The 23,610-nt window shown below is 45.9% G+C and overlaps 1 protein-coding gene across 1 annotated transcript in view; it reads left to right on the top strand.

Annotated features, from left to right (window-relative positions):
• LOC116836083 (aldehyde oxidase 2-like) overlaps positions 1–23,610 on the top strand; it is a 127,133-nt gene that overhangs the window by 41,868 nt on the left and 61,655 nt on the right. The window contains 7 exon segments of the mRNA XM_075070025.1: positions 6,197–6,306; positions 10,543–10,727; positions 12,245–12,407; positions 13,592–13,693; positions 19,099–19,268; positions 21,101–21,215; positions 23,419–23,538. Coding sequence (XP_074926126.1) covers positions 6,197–6,306; positions 10,543–10,727; positions 12,245–12,407; positions 13,592–13,693; positions 19,099–19,268; positions 21,101–21,215; positions 23,419–23,538 — 965 coding nt within the window.

Raw genomic sequence — 23,610 nt, 5'->3', positions numbered from 1 at the left:
GGTCCTTCTGGACACCATGGGCATACCACCAGGCCCAAGGTGCCCTGTCTCAGTGGCTCAACGCTCAGCCCGTCAGAAAACATCGGTACCAGAGGCGACAGTGAGCCGCCCTCCCCCTACGAGCACGGACGAGGCTTCAATTCCTTTTTCTGCATCACTTGCATCAGTAACTCTCAGGTTAGCCCAGAGAGGAAAGTCTGGGTGGAAAAGAGAGGGGGAAGGGAAGTGGGTTATTTCCCTTTGTTGTAGACTCAGGGCATCTGAGTCTTGGGGGTTCCCCAGGGAAGGGTTTGGGGAGACCAGAGTAAGCCAAAACACTAAAATTTTTAAATGGTGGCAGCAATATCAAATTTAAGCTGGTAATTAAGCTTAAAGGGTTTCATGCAGGCACCCAAATTTCTGGACGCTAAGGTCCAGATTTGGGAAAGATGCTTATAATACAGACACACATCAGTATCCTCTCAGGCTGGCAGTGCATCCTACCGTCAGGAGGGGGACTCTGACATCCCCAGCCAATATCTGGAGAGACAAAGCCACGAACAAGGGCCTCATCACTGATCCTTCTGGACACAATGGGCATACCACCAGGCCCAAGGTGCCCCATCAGTGGCTCAACGCTCGGCCCCGCCAGAACACCGGGTACCAGAGACGACAGTGAGCCGCCCTCCCCCTACGAGCACGGACGAGGCTCCAATTCCCTCTGCAGTCATTGAGGTTCCACCTGATGCAGATGACGCCTCTCAAGTGCTCAATCCACCTCAGGACCCATTGGTCCCAAGCCTTTCCTCCTCCTCCTCACCTGATGAGGCGGTAGCAGGAACATCCTCCTCGGGCCTTTCACCAATCGATCTCAGAGCCCATCAAGACCTCTTGAGGTGGGTGGCCCAGAATATGAACTTGCAGATGGAGGAGGTCACTGAAATAGAGGACCCAGTCATGGACATCTTATCAGCTGATGCACTCACTAGAGTGGCTCTCCCGTTCATCCGCACTATACAAGCCAATGCGGACACCATTTGGCAATCCCCAGCTTCAATTCCACCTACAGCTAGGGGAGTAGAGAAGAAATATATGGTCCCCTCAAAGGGGTACGAATATCTCTGCACCCACCCACCTCCCTGCTCTCTGGTTGCCCAATCGGTGAACAAACGGGAGCATCATGGCCAGCAAGCATCAGCTCCTAAGGCGAAGGACGCTAGACGCATGGACCTCCTAGGCCGCAAAATATACTCGGCTGGGGGCCTCCAACTTAGGGTGGCAAACCAACAAGCCCTCCTAAGTTGGTATAACTTTAATATGTGGGTGTCCATGGGGAAGCTTCTTCCCCAGGAGTCCTGTCCAGAGTTTACGGCCCTGCTTGAAGAGGGTAAAAAGGTAGCAAGAACCTCCCTCCTGGCCTCTCTGGATGCAGCGGACTCGGCTGCCAGGACTCTGGCATCCGGAGTGACGATGAGGCGTATCTCCTGGCTCCAGGCTTCAGGCCTTCCCCCTGAATTGCAACAGACCATTCAGGATTTACCCTTCAAGGGCCAGGGCCTTTTCTCAGACAAAACCGACCCCAGGTTGCAAAGCCTGAAAGACAACCTGGTCATAATGCGCTCGCTGGGTATGCACATGCCAGTGACCCAAAGAAGATCCTTCCGGCCCCAGCCACACCGCCCTTTCAACCAATCTAGGCCACATCAGGACGCTGCTAGAAGGCGTGGCAGGGGGAATTGGCGGAGGCAGTCTGGTCCTCAAGGAACCCAAAGTCAAGTGCCTCCTAAACCACCAACGGGGCCCAAGCAAAACTTTTGATGGGACGCCCGAGGACGGCCCACCAGTTATCCTACTGGATCCTTCTCTCTCCTTTTTCAACCACCTCTCCCATTTCCTCCCTGCCTGGTCCCTGCTAACCTCAGATAGTTAGGTCCTCCACACGCTGGAAGCGGGATACCACCTCCAGTTTGTTTCAACACCCCCCTCCCACCGTCCCTACCCATCCCTCTTCAGGGACCCCTCTCACGAGCAAGTGTTCTTATAAGAGGTCCAAGCGCTCCTAAAACTGGGAGCCATAGAGGAGGTGCCAAAAGACATGAGGGGCAAGGGGTTCTATTCCCACTACTTCTTAATCCTCAAGGCAAAGGCAGGTCTACGACCAATCCTAGACCTGCGAGAATTCAACAAATTCCTGATAAAGCTGAAGTTCCGCATGGTATCCCTGGGGACCATCATCCCATCCCTGGATCCGGGAGACTGGTATGCCGCCCTCGATATGAAGGACGCTTATTTCCACATTGCCATTTATCCACCACACAGACGTACCTCCATTTTGTGGCCAACCACCAACACTTTCAGTTCATGGTACTTCCCTTTGACCTTTCTACAGCTCCAAGGGTCTTCACCAAATGCATGGCTGTAATAGCCACCTCCCTCCGGCGTCGTCGAGTACACGTCTACCCGTATCTCGACGATTGGCTCATTCGAGGGACTTCCCAGTCACAAGTATCGCAGCACCTGTTCATCGTCAGAGACCTCTTCGGGAGCCTAGGCCTCATGATCAACACAGAAAAGTCTACTCTGACACCCACGCAGAGAATAGACTTCATCGGAGCTGTTCTAGACTCCAATCTGGCCAGAGCCTGCCTCCCCCAGTCTCGTTTTCAAATGATGGCTTCAATAATTCGAAGTCTTCAATCCTTTCCGACAATGTCGGTGCACACTTGCCTTGGCCTAGTAGGTCACATGGCCTCCTGCACCTTCCTGACCAAGTACGCGAGGCTACGTCTCCGTCCGTTCCAAACCTGGCTTGTTTCAATATACCGTCCACACAGAGACAGTCTGGATTCGGTGCTCACTATCCTCAGGAAGGTTCTCAACTCCCTCACTTGGTGGTTTGCGCAGAGATGCCATTCCACCTACCGCAACCCTCGGTGTCCCTAACCACAGACGTGTCATCTCTGGGTTGGGGTGCCCACCTCGGGATCCTTCACACTCAAGGCCTCTGGTTGCCCAAAGAGCTGGCCCTGCACATCAACATGAGGAAGCTGAGAGCAGTCCGTCTAGCATGCCAGGTGTTTCGGGACCATCTACAAGGCCGTTGTATATCAGTGTTCATGGACAACACAACGGCCATGTTTTACGTAAACAAGCAGGGCGGAGCACGCTCCTCCCTCCTTTGTCAAGAAGCCATTCGCCTCTGTGACTTTTGCATAGCCTACTCTAATGCTTTCATGGTGTCTTTTCTCCTAGGAGTCCAGAACACTCTGGCAGATCACCTCAGCAGGTCCTTTCTGTCTCACAAGTGGTCGATACGCCCGGACGTTATCCATTCTGTTTTCTGGAAGTGACCCACATAGACCTCTTTGCCTCTCGAGAGAACAGGAAGTGCCAGGTGTTCTGCTCCTTCCAAGAACACTCCCTGGGCTCCCTCTCAGACGCATTCCTGATCCCATGGAAGAGGCACCTACTTTATGCCTTCCCACCGTTTCCGCTCGTCCACAGAGTCCTACTCAAGCTCCGCAGGGACAGAGCCCACCTGATCCTCATTGCTCCAGCATGGCCGAGGCAGCATTGGTACACCCTGTTCGACCTCTCAGTGGCAGACCCGATCCCCCTGCCACTCTGGCCGGACCTCATAACACAGGACTTCGGCAGGCTTCACCATCCGGACCTGCAATTCCTTCAACTCACAGCATGGCTGCTGTGTGGTTGAGCCAGTCTGAGTTGCGTTGCTCTGCCTCGGTACAACAGGTGCTCCTGGGCAGTAGGAAGCCTTCCACGAGGATGACAAGTGGGAGCGTTTCTCCTACTGGTGCGCTCAGAGTAAGTTAGTCCCTGGACAGGTATCTGTCCCCACTGTCCTGGATTATCTATGGTCCCTAAAAGAGCAGCGCCTGGTGGTCTCTTCTATAAAGGTGCATTTGGCAGCTATTTCCGCCTTCCACCCAGGGGAAAGTGGCAGTTCAATCTTTTTTCACCCCATAGTTTCCAGGTTCCTTGAGGGATTGGAGCGGTTGTACCCTCAAGTCAGATGCCCGACCCCTACCTGGTGCTAGCCAAGCTTATGGGTGCCCTTTTTGAGCCTCTGGCCACCTGCTCGCTGCTGTACCTCTCCTGGAAGACAGCCTTCCTTGTCACTATCACCTCAGCAAGACGAGTATCGGAGCTTCGGGCTTTGACAGCGGATCCCCTGTATATGGTATTCCACAAGGACAAGGTACAACTGCGACCGCACCCCTCTTTCCTCCCTAAGGTGGTGTCTGCCTTTCATGTCAATCAAGTATCAGAGGGGTAGCCGTGTTAGTCTGGATCTGAAAAAGCAGCAGAGATTCCTGTTGCACCTTATAGACTAACAGACGTTTTGGAGCATGAGCTTTCGTGGGTGAATACCCACTTCGTCAGATGCAATCAAGACATCTTTCTCACAGTCTTTTTCCCGAAGCCGCACTCATCACATCGGGAACAACTACATATCTGGGATGTCCGCAGGGCTCTCACCTTTTATATCAAGAGGACCAGACCCTTCCGACGTTCGCCTCAGCTCTTTGTAGCGGTGGCAGACTGAATGAAAGGCATGCCGATCTCTTCCCAAAGAATTTCATCTTGGGTGACATCCTGCATCCGAACATGCTACAAATTGGCTCACATTCCGGCTAGCCATCTCACCGCCCATTCTACTCGGGCACAAGCCTCATCTGCCGCTTTTGTGGCTCATGTCCCCATCCAGGAAATATGTCGCTCTGCTACCTTGTCATCGATTTACACCTTTGCCTCACATTACGCATTGGTTCAGCAGTCCAGAGACAATGCAGCCTTTGGCTCAACAGTTTTGCATTCTGCAACGTCTCACTCCGACCCCACTGCCTAGGTAGCGCTTGGGCATCACCTAATTGGAATCGATATGAGCAAGCACTCAAAGAAGAAAAGACGGTTACTCACCTTTGTAACTGTTGTTCTTCTAGATGTATTGCTCATATTCATTCCAAACCCGCCCTCCTTCCCCACTGTCGGAGTAGCCGGCAAGAAGGAACTGAAAGGCCATTGGGTCGGCAGGGGTATATATCCGGCGCTATAGGGGCATTCCGGGGGCGACCCAGCCGACCCACCGAATGATGCTAGGGTAAAAATCTTCCGACGAGCATGCACACGGCGCACGCGCACACCTAATTGCAATGGATATGAGCAACACATCTCAAAGAACAACAGTTGCAAAGGTGAGTAACCATCTTTTCATTGAGCACTCTATAGAAAAATTATATGCACACTAAAATTGCCATTTTAAACAAAGCTGTTAGATAATTACATACATAATTAATTTATTTGAAATGTTACTGTTTTCTAAAACAAGAAATCTATTTAACTGTTTAAGATATTTAAAAACAAGATGTTGCCTTTACTGTTTTCACTTCGTTAGTACACCTGAATCTTTTCCTGTTTTAAGTGTATCCTTGAAAATTGCCTTTTTTATATATGCTTCTCTTTTACTTGTTCTCCTGTTCGGTACCATATACTCTCTCACCAGCCACTGCTTTGCAAAACAATATTTCTTTGTAAAAGCCTATGGCATAAAGCTTCCAAACAGGTTGCTATATAATGCCCAGTTTGGAATCATGAAAGTCTAATTAATGGCAAAACAAAAGTGCAGAGAAGTAAAGAAAATATCAAATACACCCAGCAGTTGTTCACAGTGATCACTATTACCTACCTTTTCCTCACCAGTGTTATATCCTACAGCTTACACCAAGCCAGAGCGAACTCTCACAGCAAATGTAGAATGGAATACACAAGGAATGCACATATACAGTCAAATCATTTGCGATAGACCAGAGCTAGCAAACTTATTTGTTTTTTTTTAATAGCAGTGTTACAATATTAGAAAATAAAACTTTTCATCTGTCATCTAAAAAGTTGTTGCATACCTTACTAAAATTGTCACTGCATGCCACTGAGTTTAGAGCTGGTGAAATCATTCATTGTGAAGGATTTCTTACAGATTTGAGCCCTTTTTCCTTTTTTGTGAATCTGTATTTGAATACTCATGGGAAAATTTTTGCGGGATCAGTGTCATTCCTAGATACCTAAGTACTAGAGTATGAATGTAGGATGTATTTTCTAGTATACTTTTCTTTCACAGATTAGATGATTTGCATCTGCAAAGTGCAGACTTTCCTTTCACACTCCACATTCTCTAACAAACTACACTTCTCTCCAACAGATGGAACACGACAGATTCCTTTAAATGATCGGTTTCTTGCTGGATATGAAAATGCAGATCTTAAGCCAAAAGAAATCATAGTCTCTGTTCTCATCCCATACTCTAAGAAGGTAAGTGCTCTGGGGTCCTTTCTGGGCTTCTTTTAACAGGGTGTGCTATATGTAATGTTACAGAGCCTTTGAACAAAAGGGAAATCATTTTAATATGCACTGCAAGAACTTCAGTACCAACGTCGTCTGGGGACAGATCCTGCAGATGGTTTTGACACAATTAATCCTTACGAGCAGTACCACCGACTTCAGTGGGGTTACCAGGGCTGGCCTTAGGGAAAATGACCTCCATGGATGCCGCACACCCCCTCCTACACTGCTCCTAGCACCCACAGGTGTCCCTCCATTGCCCCTGACCTCAGCAGGCTCCCCAGGCACTCCCCCTTCACTCCTAACCCTGCACCCTCCTCCTGCGCCCACGTGGGGAAACTGACCTGGATGCACAGAGCAGCCAGCATTGCTGCTCACTCCCCCGGACCCTGCCAGAACATTGGTCCTCCCTGCACCCCTAGAGGGCTATGGGGGGGGTGAGGGAGTGAGGAGCAACATGAGGGGCCGGCTCCCTGAATCTAGGTCACTTTACCCACCTGGACTGTGTAAGGGAAGGACAAGAGATCAGCAGTAAAATCCGCACCTCTGAGCAACATAGTTATATCAACCTAACCACACACAAGGGTAGACAGTGCTATGTCGATGGGAGAGCTTCTTCACTAAAAAGAAGCTGTAGCGCTGAACAGGAGAAGCAGAAGGTCCCTAAAAGTGGGGGGGGGCACTGGTGCCCAAACCGTGGCCCCGCCTTCTGCGCTGCCCCTTCCCCTGAGTCCTCGCACCATCACTTCCCCCAAAGCCCCACTTGCTCCTCTCCACCCCCTGCCCCTGGTCTCTCGCCCCTACAGCCAGTAAAAAATGGAAGGACCATGACCCCTGGACCCTCCCTGGTCCAGCGCCTCTGGCACTGAACATGAAGACAAGCCCTAAGTCTGCTTTCTAGGGGTAGTGTTATGTCCTCCCAGGTATATCAGCTTGCATTTTGCCAAGCTGAAACTCATTTTATCACCTGTCCACCTTTCTAAGCACTGGATCTCTTTATGTTGTTTCTCTCTCCCATAATATGTGCGCAGGCATCCCTCCTCAGTACAGTAGCAGTACAGGATGCTCCATTAATCCCAGTGACGAGGTAATACTGGTACCACATCCGCCAAATGAAAGGCCAGATTCTGCCCCCTCCCATCTGGTGATTAGTGACTTGCTCTCTGTAGTCCTGTTGATTTCAGTGGAACAACTCTCAGAGTAAGATAAGATCACTATGAGTGAGGGTGATGGAATCTGGCCCTAAGGAGTTGGGGAAGGGAAATTGTGGTATTAGCAACTGTAGTGTTATTAGGTATCCCTCTAGTGGATATGGAGAAAACTGCAGAAGAAACCCAGATAAAAGTGAGAGTGCTGAGATTCAAACAGACCAGGAAACAGCCAAGGGAATCTCTGCGAGTGATGACACTGCAGGATCTGCCCAGGCTAAAAAGAGAAAACAAGGAGACCCCGGTCATGCTGTCTGGAGTGCCTCACAACTGTGAGTGCCTGCCTCAGGGCAGATTGTCAAAAACAAGGAAGACATCCCAAACTGGTGGTGTGTTCTGTGATTAGATTTCACCAAGCCAGTAACAAATGTGAACTCCTGGATCACTATAACAGTCTTATCATGCAGTCACAGACCGTCCCCTTAGACTCTCCAGTCTATCTTGCCACCCAAACTGGACTTAGTGATAAATGGTCACTTGCACCAAAAATCACACCACATTCAGGTTGCTTCCAGTCCCAAGAGACCAGTCACTTACATCAGCTCAGATGGTACTCTGGATCTTACACCAAAGACAGTACCTATAGCCAGTCATGTAATAACCTGTCTAAAGGGTTATTAACTAGGAAAAAGAAATTTAGAGTTGACAGATTAAAGCAAGCAAACATATACACAGAAATGAGTTACCATCCAAATCATAAGAGTGACAGAGTTGTAGTGATCTGTCAATTCAAAGTGTCTTTCAGGGCGGATCCAGGGGGCAGCCCCTAGGGATCTCTGGCTTCAATTTGGTGTCTCTAGACCTGTCAGAGTTCAAACAGTAAAAAACATCAAAAATTTTCCTGTGACTTTTGTTTAATTTCCTTCATTCAGCTTCCAAATTCTCAAGATGAGTTTCCTTGCATGTACCATTTCCCAGGTTCAATAGGGCCATTAACCAATCCTTTGTATTGTGAAGTTCCTTGATGGGCCATCTGATTTTGATAGCCCTTCTGGATGGTTGAGGCAGGACGATTCCTATGCCTAGGTTCACAAGTTCAGAGAAAATATTTTCAAAATTATAAAGCAAAACTTTACATATTTTCTTATAGCATGGAATACAGACATTACAAGTGAGTTTAATGCATGCAGCAACTTATAAGCATTTCATGGAGTCTAAACACTAAATAAATTCTTATGGGACTAGTACCTGTTTTGAGCATAACTAACTAACATACAGGCCACAAAAAGAACAGGAGTACTTGTGGCACCTTAGAGAGTAACAAATTTGCTAAGTTAAAGGCTGGCTGGCCCAGGTAGATTTCTTGTAAAAAAAAAAAAAAAAAAAAAAAAAAAGCCCCAGACTCTGTAAACTCAGTATGTGCACTCTACACTGAATCTGGTAGACCAGAAGCACTTCTGTTCAGAAATTCTGAATCCCAGCAGTGATTATGGTTGGCAATTAATGAACTGGAGGAGAATTTGGAAGGGGAATATAAGCCAGGTCCCTCCAAAGAGGAGAAGGGAAGATAAAAAAGCAAGACTGCAGTGTGTCCCTGGAAGTTATAGCATGGAAATCTCAAAACACCAAGAGAGCTGTTCGCACCTGAGAACAGAAGGGAATGGAGACTAACATTGCTGTCTGACTGAAACGATCACTCACACCAGACAGCTAAAGCAAACGGTCAGTAATAACACTGATAGGATGGTGAACTTCATCAGCCTCACCACAGAAAATGAATCTATCACCATGGAGACCTGATTTGGCCACACTTCCTCATGGAGGATAGGATCCTACTTCTTGAACAGTCCCATTGAAATCAATTACCCATTCACCAAATAAGGTGCTACTTAGTGTGAGCAGGGTATCAGATTATTTGCAAGAAAGTCAAGAAAGCGAAGGGCTGCTAGTGTGTGGGTGGGGGCACAGATGCTGTTTTTGTAGGTCATATTCTCGCTCTTGTTTATGCCCATTGTTTGTTGTTGTTTTTTTCGGTTTCTGGCAGCTTCTAGTGAATATTGCCCAGGTGATATGTGTGGGAATGAAACATGCTGAGAAAATCTTCCAGTTGTAAAAGGGCTCACCTCTGGCCATGTAATCCTGACATTAAAATTTCATGTGGGCACCAGAAACTGAGAGATGGGTCTGAGTCCCATCAAACACTAATAGTGATGGATTTAAATCTTGGATCTGGATTTCAAACAGCCCAAAGTTCTGGGATTGTTCAGATCTAGAGGCTTGGCCGGGGCCCCTCTCCAATTCTGGAACGGATATATTTAAAACCTACATTTCAGGATGAGTTTCTCTAACCCAATGGGGATCCACAGGGAACATGACTTGTTACAGCCCTCAGCTACAGAGCTTTGGCTCATCGGCTCGATGGTTTTAGCTCTGGAGGACTCCAGTTGAATCCCCAGTAAGTGGAACAGCCAAGAAGGCAGCCGTCACATATCTTGAGGCCGAGTATGGAAGAAGCTACTATGTTAATTTAGAGCAAGAGTATTTGGCTTCCAGACAAATCAGAACTGGGCTTCTGAACAATTCAGAATTGGCTGTGGCCAGCAGCTCCCTCTTTAATCTCTGGCTCTGTCACATGAAGTATAGAAATCCCATTGTTAAAAAACGGTCAGCAAAATCAGGTCCTTTGGCACAGCACAGCCACCTGGTTTTGTGCTGGAAGCAAACTTTAGTAACAATAGTGCACCAGTCACATTGGAAGTGCCAATACTGATTGTCCAGCACTTCAAAGTGGGTGCTTCTGACAACACGTTGAACCATTGTGGAAATCTTCAGTTTGTCATATCAGCCTGTGAATAGGCTTATCACAAGCATATCCTCCAGGACATGTCAGATCATCACTAGTTAGTACTTGGAAAAAATACAAAAATTTAACTACATCACTGTATAATTTGAGAAAAATATTCTTTTTCTTTCTTTGAGTCACTTGTGATTAATTAAGACTCAGAATAGAGTCAATTTCTGCCAGTGATGGAATTCCTCTTTGCTTTCTTTTGATCAGGATGACTTTGTGTCAGCATTCCGACAGGCTGAGCGCCGGAGAAACGCTCTATCAATTGTGAATTCTGGAATGAGAGTCCTTTTCAAACCAAACACTGACATCATTATGGACCTGAATATTTTATATGGAGGCACTGGCCCTATCACAGTCAGTGCAAGGAAATCCTGCCAGAGGCTTATAGGGAGGTACTGTATGATTTAGTACATCTCTGACAGAAATGTAGTGGGCTTTATAAACCCTTTGTTCTGCCAAATTCTGCTGATAGAGACTGAAATGTAGAGATCACAGCTGTTGCACATCTCGCCTCAACCCCCACTGTCCAGAAAGTGAACAGCAATAACAATGGAGAGGGAATATCCAGGATGCTCCACCCTGATACAACTTATCCCCTGGCAACCTCTCCCAGATGTTCTCCTGTGAAGCTCCAACCCAAAGATAAAGTTCCCTTTTCCTGGTGGAACACCCGTAGCCAGGGGTAAAGGAATTTGCCAGTACAGTAGCCTCTGCTGGAACAAGGGTGCATTTTACACCTCACTGTCTCAGAAGTGGTGAATTTAACCCAATCAGTTTTAAATGACAATAAGTGATCTTATTAAAAACTGGAGGACTGCATGTTTTCTGTGTAATTATTGTACTGTGTGTAGTACTTATAATGAACACTAATCTTATGTAAATGTGCATGATGCTGCAGAGCAGTACTATAAAGAAGGGGTTAAGTAATCGACACTTCTAATTAGAGTGGGTTGAAAAATTAAAATAAAATAATCCCACCAATTTCTAACTTGTTTTGTTCAGATGGATTTTGAAATTAACCTTTTTTGGTTGGTTGGTTGGTTGGTTGTGCTTTGTTTTGCTTTAAAAATTTTCTGTTCCTTTTTTTTTTTTTTAATTAACATTTTTTATTTTTGGAAAATATTTTTTCAAAATGACATTTCTGTTTTGAAAGTGAAAAATTTTTACAAGTCGAAACTGGTTAAAATTGGCAGTAGAAAAAAATATACACACCAGTAAATGAAAAACAATGACCAAAGTAACATTTCCATTGAAAATTTTCAAAAAATGGAAAATTTTGAGGAAATCTGAATATTTTCCTGAACATTTCTATTCCCTAAAAAAGGTCTTAGTTTCATGAGAAAAAAACATTGGAATGAAAAATTCCAACCAACTCTACTGCTAATACACTATGATATAAATGGTTACCAATTAGTTGGAAACAAATAAGACATGTCTATGCTGCAATAAAACACCCATGACTGTTCCATGTCAGTTGACTCGGGCTCACAGGGTTCGGGAAATGCAGAGTTATAAAACTGCAGTAAACATTCAGGCTCGGGCTGGAATTCAGGCTCTGGGACCCCATGATGGGGGAGGATACCAGAGCCCAGGCTTCAATGTAAGCCTGCATGCCTACACTGCAGTTTTATAGCCCCACGGCCTGAGCCCCACGAGCCTGAGTCCACTGACACAGGCCAACCATTGGTGTTTTACTGCAGTGTAGACTTACCCTCAGTGGTCAGCTTATTAAGACTTGATTGCTGCAATCCTTACATGCACATAATTCCTGCTGAAATCAAAAGGTACAAAAGGACTGCAAGATCAGGCCCATGTGAATTAAACTTTTGTTACCTAACACTTTGGCTTTAGCTGCAGTTTAGTATTATAAACAGGTATTTGTGTGTGTGCATGTCTGTTTCTCCACCAGGCAATGGAATGAGCAGATGCTGGATGAAGCTTGCAGACTGGTGCTTGGAGAAATTTCTCTCTCCCCCTCAGCTCCAGGAGGGAAGGTGGAATACAGAAGAACTCTGCTTGTCAGCTTCCTTTTCAAGTTCTACCTGGAAGTGTTGTATGGATTAAATAAAATGGTAAGTGGTTTCCCTCTGCATTTGCACAAATTGACTTCTTTTTCTCAGAAAGGCTATTCCCAATGTTCATTACGAGGTGCTCAGATCTCATGGTGATGGCTGCAGGCTAACTGAATGACCGGACTGATACATCCTTTATTGAATGCAGATTGTGCCCATATTCAACTCCTGCCCCAAGCTCAGTTATTATACCATGCTAAAGAGCCCTGCTAGGCTAAAATATTTGCTCATAGTTAGAGTTTAACATGTTCTCAGTGAAGTGCTAGACCTTTCATTGCCTGATGATGAAATTCCTTTATCTGTAACAAGATGTTAGGGCTATGACAGCATGTTTACATTTATAAATAATGTTGCTTCTTTGAGAGGGACGGGTGGATGTTTTAAATACTAGATAGCCTGAGCAGAGCATATAAAATGGAGAAATGGTCTGAAATCGCCAGCAGGGCCACACTGCATAGCTGCATCAGGCTGTCCAGGAAGACACCTAGAGCAATAATGCAGTAGGGTACACCAATGTACTCTCTGGCTGCCAAACGGCAAAAGTGCAAAGCTCCAGAGTTTAAAGATCACAAGATAACCACAATGAACCCATGAGATTTAATTCCAGCCTGAAATGTACCCAGAACCCATTCTCAGTACATGATCCCCTGTGTCCATGCCTTCTTGTGAACTATCCCAAATACCATCATATCCTGAAAGGATCAAGAACACACCCAGAAGGGAGATAGTCCATGTTGCACTCCTTGTTTGCCAGTCAGTTTGAAATCTGATCCTGTCACTCGTTTTACCAACAACCCCTTCCACCCCGTCCTGACAATAGACTACCCTCCAACCACTGTGGTTTTGGTGAGAGGGGTTGGGTTTTTTATGTCAGGTGACCCAGCTCACATTAAACGTCTGTCGTTTTACCACCTGTGAAAACTCTCCACCACTTTAAAAGCTGCCTGCTATAGCAAGGATGTATGTAGCAGAATGGAATGTTTGTGACTGTCATTTGCATATCACTGCCCAGAATGCTGTTCCAGCTCACACCTATTTCACATCAGTGCTGGTGTATGAGCTGTGGGAGCAAACTCGAAATCTTTGCTTCTTTAACATTTATGTTTTTCAGAATCTGTAAATGGAAAATTTAGCTTTAAAAGCAGTGATATGACACTAGTGGTGTTAAATTGCTTTTGTTTCAGTACCCAGCTAAGTATCCTGACTTATCCAAGAAGAACTTGAGTGCCCTAGGAGCATTTCACAGTGAAGCACCCCAGGGTATGCAAACATACCAGGACAGTGAAGTTGCTTTCATAGCAAACTATGCCAGCTGTCAAGTATCAGAGGGGTAGCCATGTTAGTCTGGATCTGTAAAAACAGCAAAGAATCCTGTGGCACCTTATAGACTAACAGACGTTTTTGGAGCATGAGCTTTCGTGGGTGAATACCCACTTCGTCAGATGCATGTAGTGAAATTTCCAGGGGCAGGTATATATATGCTAGCAAGCAAGCTAGAGATAAGGAGGTTGGTTCAATCAGGGAGGATGAGGCCCTGTTTCTAACAGTTGAGGAGTGAAAACAAGGGAGGAGAAACTGGTTCTGTAGCTGGCAAGCCATTCACAGTCTTTGTTTAATCCTGAGCTGATGGTGTCAATTTGCAGATGAACTGAAAGCTCAGCAGTTTCTCTTTGAAGTCTGGTCCTGAAGTTTTTTTGCTGCAGGATGGCCACCTTAAGGTCTGCTATAGTGTGGCCAGGGAGGTTGAAGTGTTCTCCTACAGTTTTTGTATATTGCCATCCTAATATCTGATTTTGTGTCCATTTATCCTTTTCATAGAGACTGTCCAGTTTGGCCGATGTACATAGCAGAGGGGCATTGGTGGCATATGATGGCGTATATTACGTTGGTGGACGTGCAGGTGAATGAACCAGTGATGGTGTGGCTGATCTGGTTAGGTCCTGTGATGGTGTCACTGGTGTAGATATGTGGGCAGAGTTGGCACGAGGTTTGTTGCATGGATTGGTTCTGAGCTAGAGTTACTATGGTGCGGTGTGCAGTTACTGGTGAGAATATGTTTCAGGTTGGCAGGTTTGTCAACCTGAAACACCATCAACCTCAGCCTGGACAATCTACATGGGAGCTCCACTTCCTAGACACCACGGTGCAAATAAGTGATAGTCCACATACACCGCCTATACCGAAACCTACCGACCGCTATACTACCTTCATGCCTCCAGCTTCCATCCTGGGCACATCATGCGATCCATTGTTACAGCCAAGCACTGAGGTACAACCCGCATCTGCTCTAACCCCTCAGACAGAGACCAACACCTACAAAATCTCCACCAAAGCATTCTCAAACTACAATACCGCACAAGGAAATATAAGAAACAGATCAGCAGAGTCAGATGTGTACCCAGAAGCCTCCTGCTGCAAGACAAACCCAAGAAAGAAACCAACAGGACTCCACTGGCCATCACATACAATCCCAGCTAAAACCCTCCAGCGCATCATCAGGAATCTACAACCCATCCTGGACAATGATTCCAGACTTTCACAGGCCTTGGTGGCAGGCCAGTCCTCGCCCACAACAACCTGACCAACCTGAAGCATATTCTCAACCAGTAACTGCACACCGCACCATAGTAACTCTAGCTCAGGAACCAATCCATGCAACAAACCTCGATGCCAACTCTGCCACATAACTACACAGCGACACCATCACAGGACCTAACCAGATCACCACACCGTCACCGGTCATTCACCTGCACATTGTCGGGGAAAAGATCACCACTCTAGTGAATTTAAATCAGACAGCCAGAGGCTCCTTTATGATTACACCTGTGCACAAGCGGAGGCCAGCGTGCTCCCATCCAAGGGTTAGGCTGGCCTGCCTGTTACAAATGTTACTGAGCTTATAAAGGTTAAAACCGAAAACGACACAACATAGATACAGCCTTTTTGGAATACAAATTGCTAATGCAAAACATGATATATATTTACCCTATGGCATACATATTGCTATTTAGCAAGCAACTCTCACACATTTCTATTTTCCTGTTATAGTCTTTGCCATCAAGTTGGGTTTACCGTTTTAGCACTTTTTCTGTAGTCTCGACAGCAGGGTCAGCTGTTATCAAAACAGATCTCCTGGTTCCCCTTTATCCAAATCTAGTTCCTTTGGGCTCTGACTACATCTTTCTGCTCAGCATGCCCTTTAAACAGTAAAACAAGCTAAGTTAAAGCTCTAAATTATTTTTGCTCAAAGGCCTAGGGCCTAAGATAATAGAGGGGGGGTTTATTTTCCAACTACGTCCACCAATGTAATATACGCCATCAAATGCCACCAATGCCCCCTGCTATGTACATCGGCAAACTGGACAGTCTCTATGAAAAGGATAAATGGGCACAAATCAGATATAGGAGTGCAATATACAAAACCTGTAGGAGAACACTTCAACCTCCTGGCCACACTATAGCAGACCTTAAGGTGCATCCTGCAGCAAAAAAACTTCAGGACCAGACTTCAAAGAGAAACTGCTGAGCTTCAGTTCATCTGCAAATTTGACACCATCAGCTCAGGATAAACAAAGACTGTGAATGGCTTGCCAACTACAGAACCAGTTTCTCCTCCCTTGGTTTCCACTCCTCAACTGCTAGAACAGGGCCTCATCCTCCCTGATTGAACTAACCTCATTATCTCTAGCTTGCTTGCTAGCATATATATACCTGCCCCTGGAAATTTCCACTACATGCATCTGACGAAGTGGGTATTCACCCACGAAAGCTCATGCTCCAAAAACGTCTGTTAGTCTATAAGGTGCCACAGGATTCTTTGCTGCTATACTAGCTGTGAATTGTGACTGCCACATGCTGTCCCTAATGAGTGTTATGCTTTCTGTTTTTTCATTCTAACTCTCCACTTATGCATTGTCTCCTTGTATTTATGTTACCTTGTATTTAGCTGTGACACTCTGACTACCTTTCCCAGACCTGAAGAAGAGCTCTGTGAAGCTTGAAAGCTTATGTCTTTCACCAACAGAAGTTGGTCTAATAAAAGATATTACCTCACCCCTCTTGTCTCTCATATCCTGGGACCAACACAGCTACAACAACACTGCATTGTCTATATATCTTTTCAAAGGTTGTTTGCAGTGTTGTTGTAGGCAGCCATGTTGGTCCCAGGATATGAGAGAGACAAGGTGGGTGAGGTAATGCCTTTTATTGGACCAACTTCTGTTGGTGAGAGAGACAAGCTTTCAAGTTACACAGTGCACAAGGTGAGTAACTTTTTCTTGTAACAGCAGAGAATTGTCTGCAGGTTTTGCATCTGCTGTTCTGGTAGGGTGTGGTGCTGCTTTGAGTTGGTTGGTCCTGGTCTGTGTGGAGCTTTGCTCTGACGATGAGCTTGGTGAGGTTGGGAGGTTGTTTGAAGGCCAGAAGAGGGGGGGTTGGGAAATATTTATTTCAGGATGTGGTCCCCATTGAGTATGGATTGTAATTATTTAATGATACCCCACATAGGTTCCAATGTGGGGTGGTAAGTGACAACTAGGGTGGGTGGATTTATTTTTCTGTATTGAAGCACATTCTCTCTGGGTATTTGGGTGGCTTGTTCCATGATGCGATCTATTTCTATGGTGGAGTGTCCTTGTTTTGTGAAGGTAGTTTTAAGTGTGTTAAGATGTGTGTTCCAGACTCTCCTGAGAGCACATGCTGTGGTGTCTGAGGGTCTAAACTATGCTAACCTGAACTAAAAGTTTCATTTAGCCAAAGTTATAATATGTAGGGCAGAGTTGGAAAATACTTTGTTTTTGTTTTTCCAACAGAAAATTTCCACAAAAACTAATTTTTTTCATTGTCATTGAGATTTTCAACAGAAAAGTCATGTTTTTGTCTGAAAACCAAAAGTGCTGAAAACTAACCCTTTTTTCGCTTTTCAGCAGTTTTCAGTCAAAAAATATCAGCAGTTTTGAGCACTCTTTTTCAGCTGAAAATGTTTGCTTCCAGTTTTCTCATGAAAAATTGAAATTTTTTTGGAAAAGCTGATAATTTTTGTGGAAGTTTCATTTAGTCAAAAATACAATGTTCCAGAGAAAAAAAGTTCTGACAGTAAATCTTTGACCATCCCTCATAGCTGGGTTGTTTCAGGCTATGTCAAGTGTATCACTGTATGCAATATTGTTGTAGCTGTGTTGGTCTCAGCTTATTAGAGAGACAATGTGGATGAGGTAATATCTTTTATTGAACCAACTGCTGAGAGAGACAAGCTTCTGAGGTTACATAGAGACCTGAAGAAGAGCTTGTCTCAAACACTTGTCTCTCTCTCTCTCTCTCTCCAGAAGTTATTTCAATACAAGATATTACCTCACCCACATTGTCTCTCTAAACGTATCATTAGCAGCTCAGCAGCAGAGAGCACCCAGATCTGTGTGCTGACTAAGGTTGCCATTATGGGCAACCACATTTTCAGTGCTCTCAGTTCAGGACTCTCTCTGAAATGGCAGAAGGGAAGGTTGACTGGAATTTAATTGGTAGAAACCTGAATGAGACCAGTTTTGTTAGGCTAATCCAGGGGTAGGCAACCTATGGCATGCATGCCGAAGGCGGCACGTGAGCTGATTTTCAGTGGCACTCACACTGCCCAGGTCCTGGTCACCGGTCTGGAGGGCTCTGCATTTTAATTTAATTTTAAATTAAACTTCTTAAACATTTTGAAACCTCATTTATTTTACATACAACAATAGTTTAGTTATATATTATAGACTTTTATAGAAAGAGACCTTCTAAAAAGGTTAAAATGTATTACTGGCTTATGACACCTTAAATTAAAGTGAATAAATGAAGACTCGGCACACCACTTCCGAAAGGTTGCTGACCCCTGGACTAATCTATACAAAAACATAACATAAGAACGGCCATGCTGGGTCAGACCAAAGGACCATCTAGCCCAGTATCCTGTCTTCTGACAGTGGCCAATGCCAGGTGCCCCAGAGGGAATGAACAGAACAAGTAATCATCAAGTGATCCATTCCCTGTCACTCATTCCCAGCTTCTGGCAAACAGAGGCCAGAACATGCATCTACCTATCCTTTCAGGAAAGCAAGCAGGGGAGGGTTAAAGTGCTCCCTTAATACAGATCAGGTTTCAATTACTTTTTTCATATAACATGTACCACATATTGCTTATTTTTAACTTTCTTGAAACAACTGGGATATTTAAGCTTGTGGAATAGCTCCTTGAGCCTGGATGGTATAAGAGGCAGCATGGTCTATTGGGTAGGACACTGGACTGGGACTCAGATGACATTGATTCTGAGCTCTGCCATTGAGATGCTATGTGAACTTGGACAAATCACTTTGCCTCTCTGTTCTGTCCCACTCTTTGTCTTGTCTGTTTAAACTGTAAGTTCTACAGGGCAGGGACTCTCTCTCTACTCTGTGTGTGCAGCATTTAGAACAATGGGGCCCTAATCTCAGCTGGGGCCACCAGGTGGCAAGGTAATATAAATAATAACAATGGAATGACTACATAGAACTTTGGGTTTAGATTATTGGGCATTAATGCCCTAGCCACAATATCTGAGAAATTTCAGTGTGTGTTTAATGACACACGCTTATAATGGGAAAACGATTTCAGAAGACATTCGTAAATAAGGCATTCTGTAGTCAATGTTTTGTCTCTAGGATACCACATTCTTATTAAACAGGATGTAGATCCAGCGCAGCCTCCCCAAGATCCAGTAGGACGTCCCATTATGCACCAATCCGGGGTTAAGCACACCACTGGTGAAGCTGTTTATTGCGATGACATTCGTGCTGTGGATGAAGAGCTTTTCCTGGCTGTGGTAACCAGTTCCAGAGCCCACGCAAAGATTGTGTAAGTAAATAAAAGAGATGTAAGAAAAATGTTACAGTATGAGGTCACTTAGATGTTTCTCCCATTTTCTAACAGACTTGGTCCTACTAATGAAGCATGTTCATTTTATTGGATATGGGCTGGAACAGAGCATGGTGGAAAAGGAAATCAGGAAACAAGGGGTGGATGAAAGTGTAATTCATGTGCAAAGAGGGAGTCTGACCAGCTAATACTTTTAAACATGGGGTCTTATTGTCTGGAGAAGAAAAATGTACAGCTGGGGACAGGTTCCTTGTAGCTGCCTCAGTCTAAAGATTCCTCAATTAGTGTTACTCACTTCCTGGTTTTCCAGAGTGTCCCTCTGCAGATCTGGTCTTACCAGGTTTTGTGCCATGTCCTCTTCACGGTAGCACCTCGTTAAAGCATGCTGGTACTGCAATGCCAGTCAGTTATTCATTCCTACACTCATTGTTATTAATGGTATTTATGTTGCAGGATCAGGGCCCATTTGTGTTGGGCACTGTACAAACAGAAAAAATATATTTTGACCTCTGAATGTGTACACCTTACAACAGAAACAAACAGATTCAGAGGGAGTGTCCTACCACCATCCCAAGGGCTGACTTACATTATGAATCAAAGATCTCTTTTTTATGCTTTGTTGGTATCAGATAAGGAAGAGTTCACATTCTAATGCATGGAGCTTGTGATGGGGTCACCTCACCACACGATGCTTCCTGCTGGCCATCCTGGGAATTATCTCGGAGTTGCCAGTGCGCCCTCCTCAGGTTGTGTCTCACTGTCATAACTCCTGTCCCCAAGTCCAGGACCTGTGTTGCTCCCCAGACCTGGTCATCCTCTTCTGGACACAGCCCTCTGGCTGTGCCCCACTTGGTTTTTTCCCTCACTTCTGAGGGACCGACTGTCCTCAGACCAACCACTTGCCTCAGTGGCAATCTGCAGTCCAGGTTCTAGCCACTCATCTCAGTGGCAGACTGCAGTCCATGCACTGACCACTTCCCTTAGTGGTCAGTGAGGGCAAGGGAAGCTGGGGGAGCCTGGGCCTGCCCGCTACTCCAGGCCCTAACCCAGGGATAGATGGCAGCCACATACTGCCCATCCTCCAACTCCGCCACCTCCTTCCCTGGGCCACTTTCCCCACCGCCCCAGCACCTCCTCCGCCCTTGTATCAGGGCCTCTCTTAGGCAGCCATCAGCCTGGAGCTTTCTCATGCTCTACTGACCTTGCCCAGCACTGCTCTGTCCATGGTGCTCCGGTCCTCTAAGCAGCCAGTCCTCCTCCCTCAAGCTCCAGGGAGTGACTGCCTCTGCTCTGCCCTGTTCAGAAGCCCCTTCTTATATGGGTCAGCCCGGCCTGACTGGCTCCTCCAATAAACCTCCCCGTAATTGGCTGGCACTACAAGCCTTTTCCTTGTTGGCTGCCTCTAATGCAGCCTCCCCACGGTGGCTTTAACCGCTTACATACCAGTGAGGGGCAGCCACCCCATCACAGAGCCCTTAACACAAAAGGGAAAATATATATTGGGGTTTCTTGAACTTTCCAAGTACTAGGACTACAATTTAAATTACTATTTTATGCCAGTCCCTGTCTCTTGTTCCTTCCCCACACTTGTCCTCACTTTCCTCTTCAAATATACCACTACGACAGTCGAGTATTTTTTCACAATACACTATTCAACACATTTCAAAGTGTTTCCCAAGATTATGATGTCTGAAGAGGATACAAGGGGAATTATGTTTCTTTGTCCTGAAGCTTGCCAAACGCATTTGTATTCAATATATTTATCCCATACATGCCAATTGTGGCACTACCATTTATATTCTTCTTCCTAGAACAATTGATGTATCAGAAGCCCTCAAAGTGCCAGGGGTGGTTGATGTGGTAACAGCTGAAGATGTTCTAGGGAAAAATGGCACTGATGATGAGCATGCATATGCAAAAGATGAGGTACTTCTTACTTTTGGCTGAGGTGTCTTGGTCTTTAATTAAATACAGTTTATTATGAAGAAGGAAACTTACAACTTTTGAAAATATTTTGCTTATTGAAAAACTGCTCTGAAAATGTCTCCAATGTACAGTACCAGCCTGACAGTCTAGTTGCCGCACAGTGCATTGCCAATAGATATTCAGAGCAGGAGCAGTACAGGACTCTTGGTTCCTGGGACAAAAGAATAGGGAAGGATCCCTTAAATCATTCTCCAGTGACTTTTGTGGCTGACTGAATGAACAGTGATCCTGGCTCTGGAGGGGTCTACACCGTGCCCTCCAGGTACGAGAGAATGGCTATGCCTGGGTGGTTTGCCCTTTGGCAGGAGAGCTGGGGCCAAGCCAGCTGTGATTACAGAATGAGCCTCACCTGAGGGATATCCGGCAATTTCCTATAAAGAGCAGAAGGTGGCTGCAGCAAGGGGGAAGTTTGGGAGATTGTAATCAAACTGCTGAGGGTGAGAGAGATGCACTCCTGTAGTGAAAACATAAAGACCAGAGGAATTGCTCCAGCTAGAAAGGTCTTTGACCAGACCTGGGGATTTTGGGCTGTACCTGGCTGAAGCTGGAGGGAGGACTTTTGTGTTTAGTTTTGAACTTTAAGTTAATACATCAGATCCCAAGGAGAGCTGTTGTGAATGGACTGGAAGAACCCTATGTGGAGTTTATTTGAGGATCCAAGAAGGGAAACTGAGGTGATGGGCTGCATGCAGGGCTGCTCTGGAGCCCCCAAGGGGCACTGTGAGGTAGTCATTTGTCTATACTATGGCAGGATCAGAGATAAATAGAATGAGGAAGATCCTCTAAGAGGACCTCACTCCTTCTGAAAATAAAACAAATCTTAGCATGCTGGCCAGTCAGCAGTTGCCTAAATCCAGAGCAGAACATGAACAGACCCTGTGTGGCAACACTGCAACTGCAAGCTCTGTTCCTCCGTTTGACAGCTGGGAGCCAGACAATTACAGGGTTTGTGTGTGGCCAAAATGCCCCTTGCCTGGGTCTCTCTCCATCATTAGCAACACACAGCCCAACATTCTGAATATGATCGGACAGTCTGAATATGGTTCCTATCTGTTCAAGCCTCTTGTGTTTCTACATCTCACGTTTTCTGTCTCTTCTAGTCAGTGTTTCTCTTCCTTCCCAGATGACTTTGAACGCCTTCCCTTTCCTTCTCTTCCTCACTCTTCCTCTTGCTATGGACTTCTAACCTCTTTTCCATTCTTGCTGTCTTTGGTTATTCTCCTCTTCACCTACACCCCCTTCCTGTCAGCCATTCTCTTTCCCTCATGACTGTGCACTGGCATCTTGCACCCTGATTCTCCCTCACTGCCAAATATTGGGCTGTGGCTGCACTGGGAATATGTCATAATTCCATGCATCAGCGGCCAGTCCCTGAAATAGATGCATGAGTGCAACTCCGGGGCTGGAGCACCCACACGGAAAAATTAGCAGGTGCTCCGCACCCACCAGCAGCCAAGCTCCCTCCTCCTTGCCTCCTCCTCCTCTGCCCCCAGCGCACCATTTCCCCACTCCTCCCCCACCCTCCCAGCGCTTCCCCTCCACCCCCACCACCTAACGGCTGTTTGGCAGCACTTAGGACTTTCCGAGAGGGAAGGGGAGAAGCAGCACGCTCAGGGAAGGAGGCGGAGAAGAGGTGGGGTAGGCGTGGGGACTTAGGGGAAGGGGGTGGAATTTGGGCGGGGACTTTGGGGAAGGAGTAGAATGGGGGTGGGGCAAGGGTGGTGCAGGGGAGGGAAGAGGTGGGGCTGGGGCGGGACCAGGAGAGGTCAAGCACCCACCGAGCAGAGTGGAAGTCGGCGCCTATGCTGATGTAGACAAGGAAAGGTTTGATTTGTGCTGATGTAGCTTTTACTCCTACTTAATTTAGGGTAATCTGTCTGGGATCAGAACAAATTCCTACTGTAGTCAAGATCACAAATGTCAGTGGCATTTCTTATGCTAGAAATGCTATCAGCAATAGATGCTTGTTGCCAATAGCACTTCTCATATCTAATGAAATATGGTCTGCTCTCAGACAAATTCTCACAAAGTATATGAAAGCACTGATTATCTGAACATAACGCCTCTCCCATATACAGTCACTGTTCAGTAATAGAATCAGCCCAGGGTTTTCACCAGCTTATATGTGTTGGGTGTGTTGCAGGTGATCTGCGTGGGTCAGATTGTCTGTGCTGTGGTTGCGGAGTCAGCTGTTCAGGCAAAGCAAGGGGTTGAAAAAGTGAAGATAGAGTATGAAGATCTGGAGCCAATACTGACCATTGAGGTAATAAGCCAACTCTTTTTTTTTTTGTCTTGTTAAGCTGTTACATCATTTCACTCACTGTTTATCTACTTG

This window comes from Chelonoidis abingdonii, chromosome 10 (assembly GCF_003597395.2).
Source record: "Chelonoidis abingdonii isolate Lonesome George chromosome 10, CheloAbing_2.0, whole genome shotgun sequence".
Taxonomy (NCBI): domain Eukaryota; kingdom Metazoa; phylum Chordata; order Testudines; family Testudinidae; genus Chelonoidis; species Chelonoidis abingdonii.
This window is presented reverse-complemented; position numbering and strand designations above follow the sequence as displayed.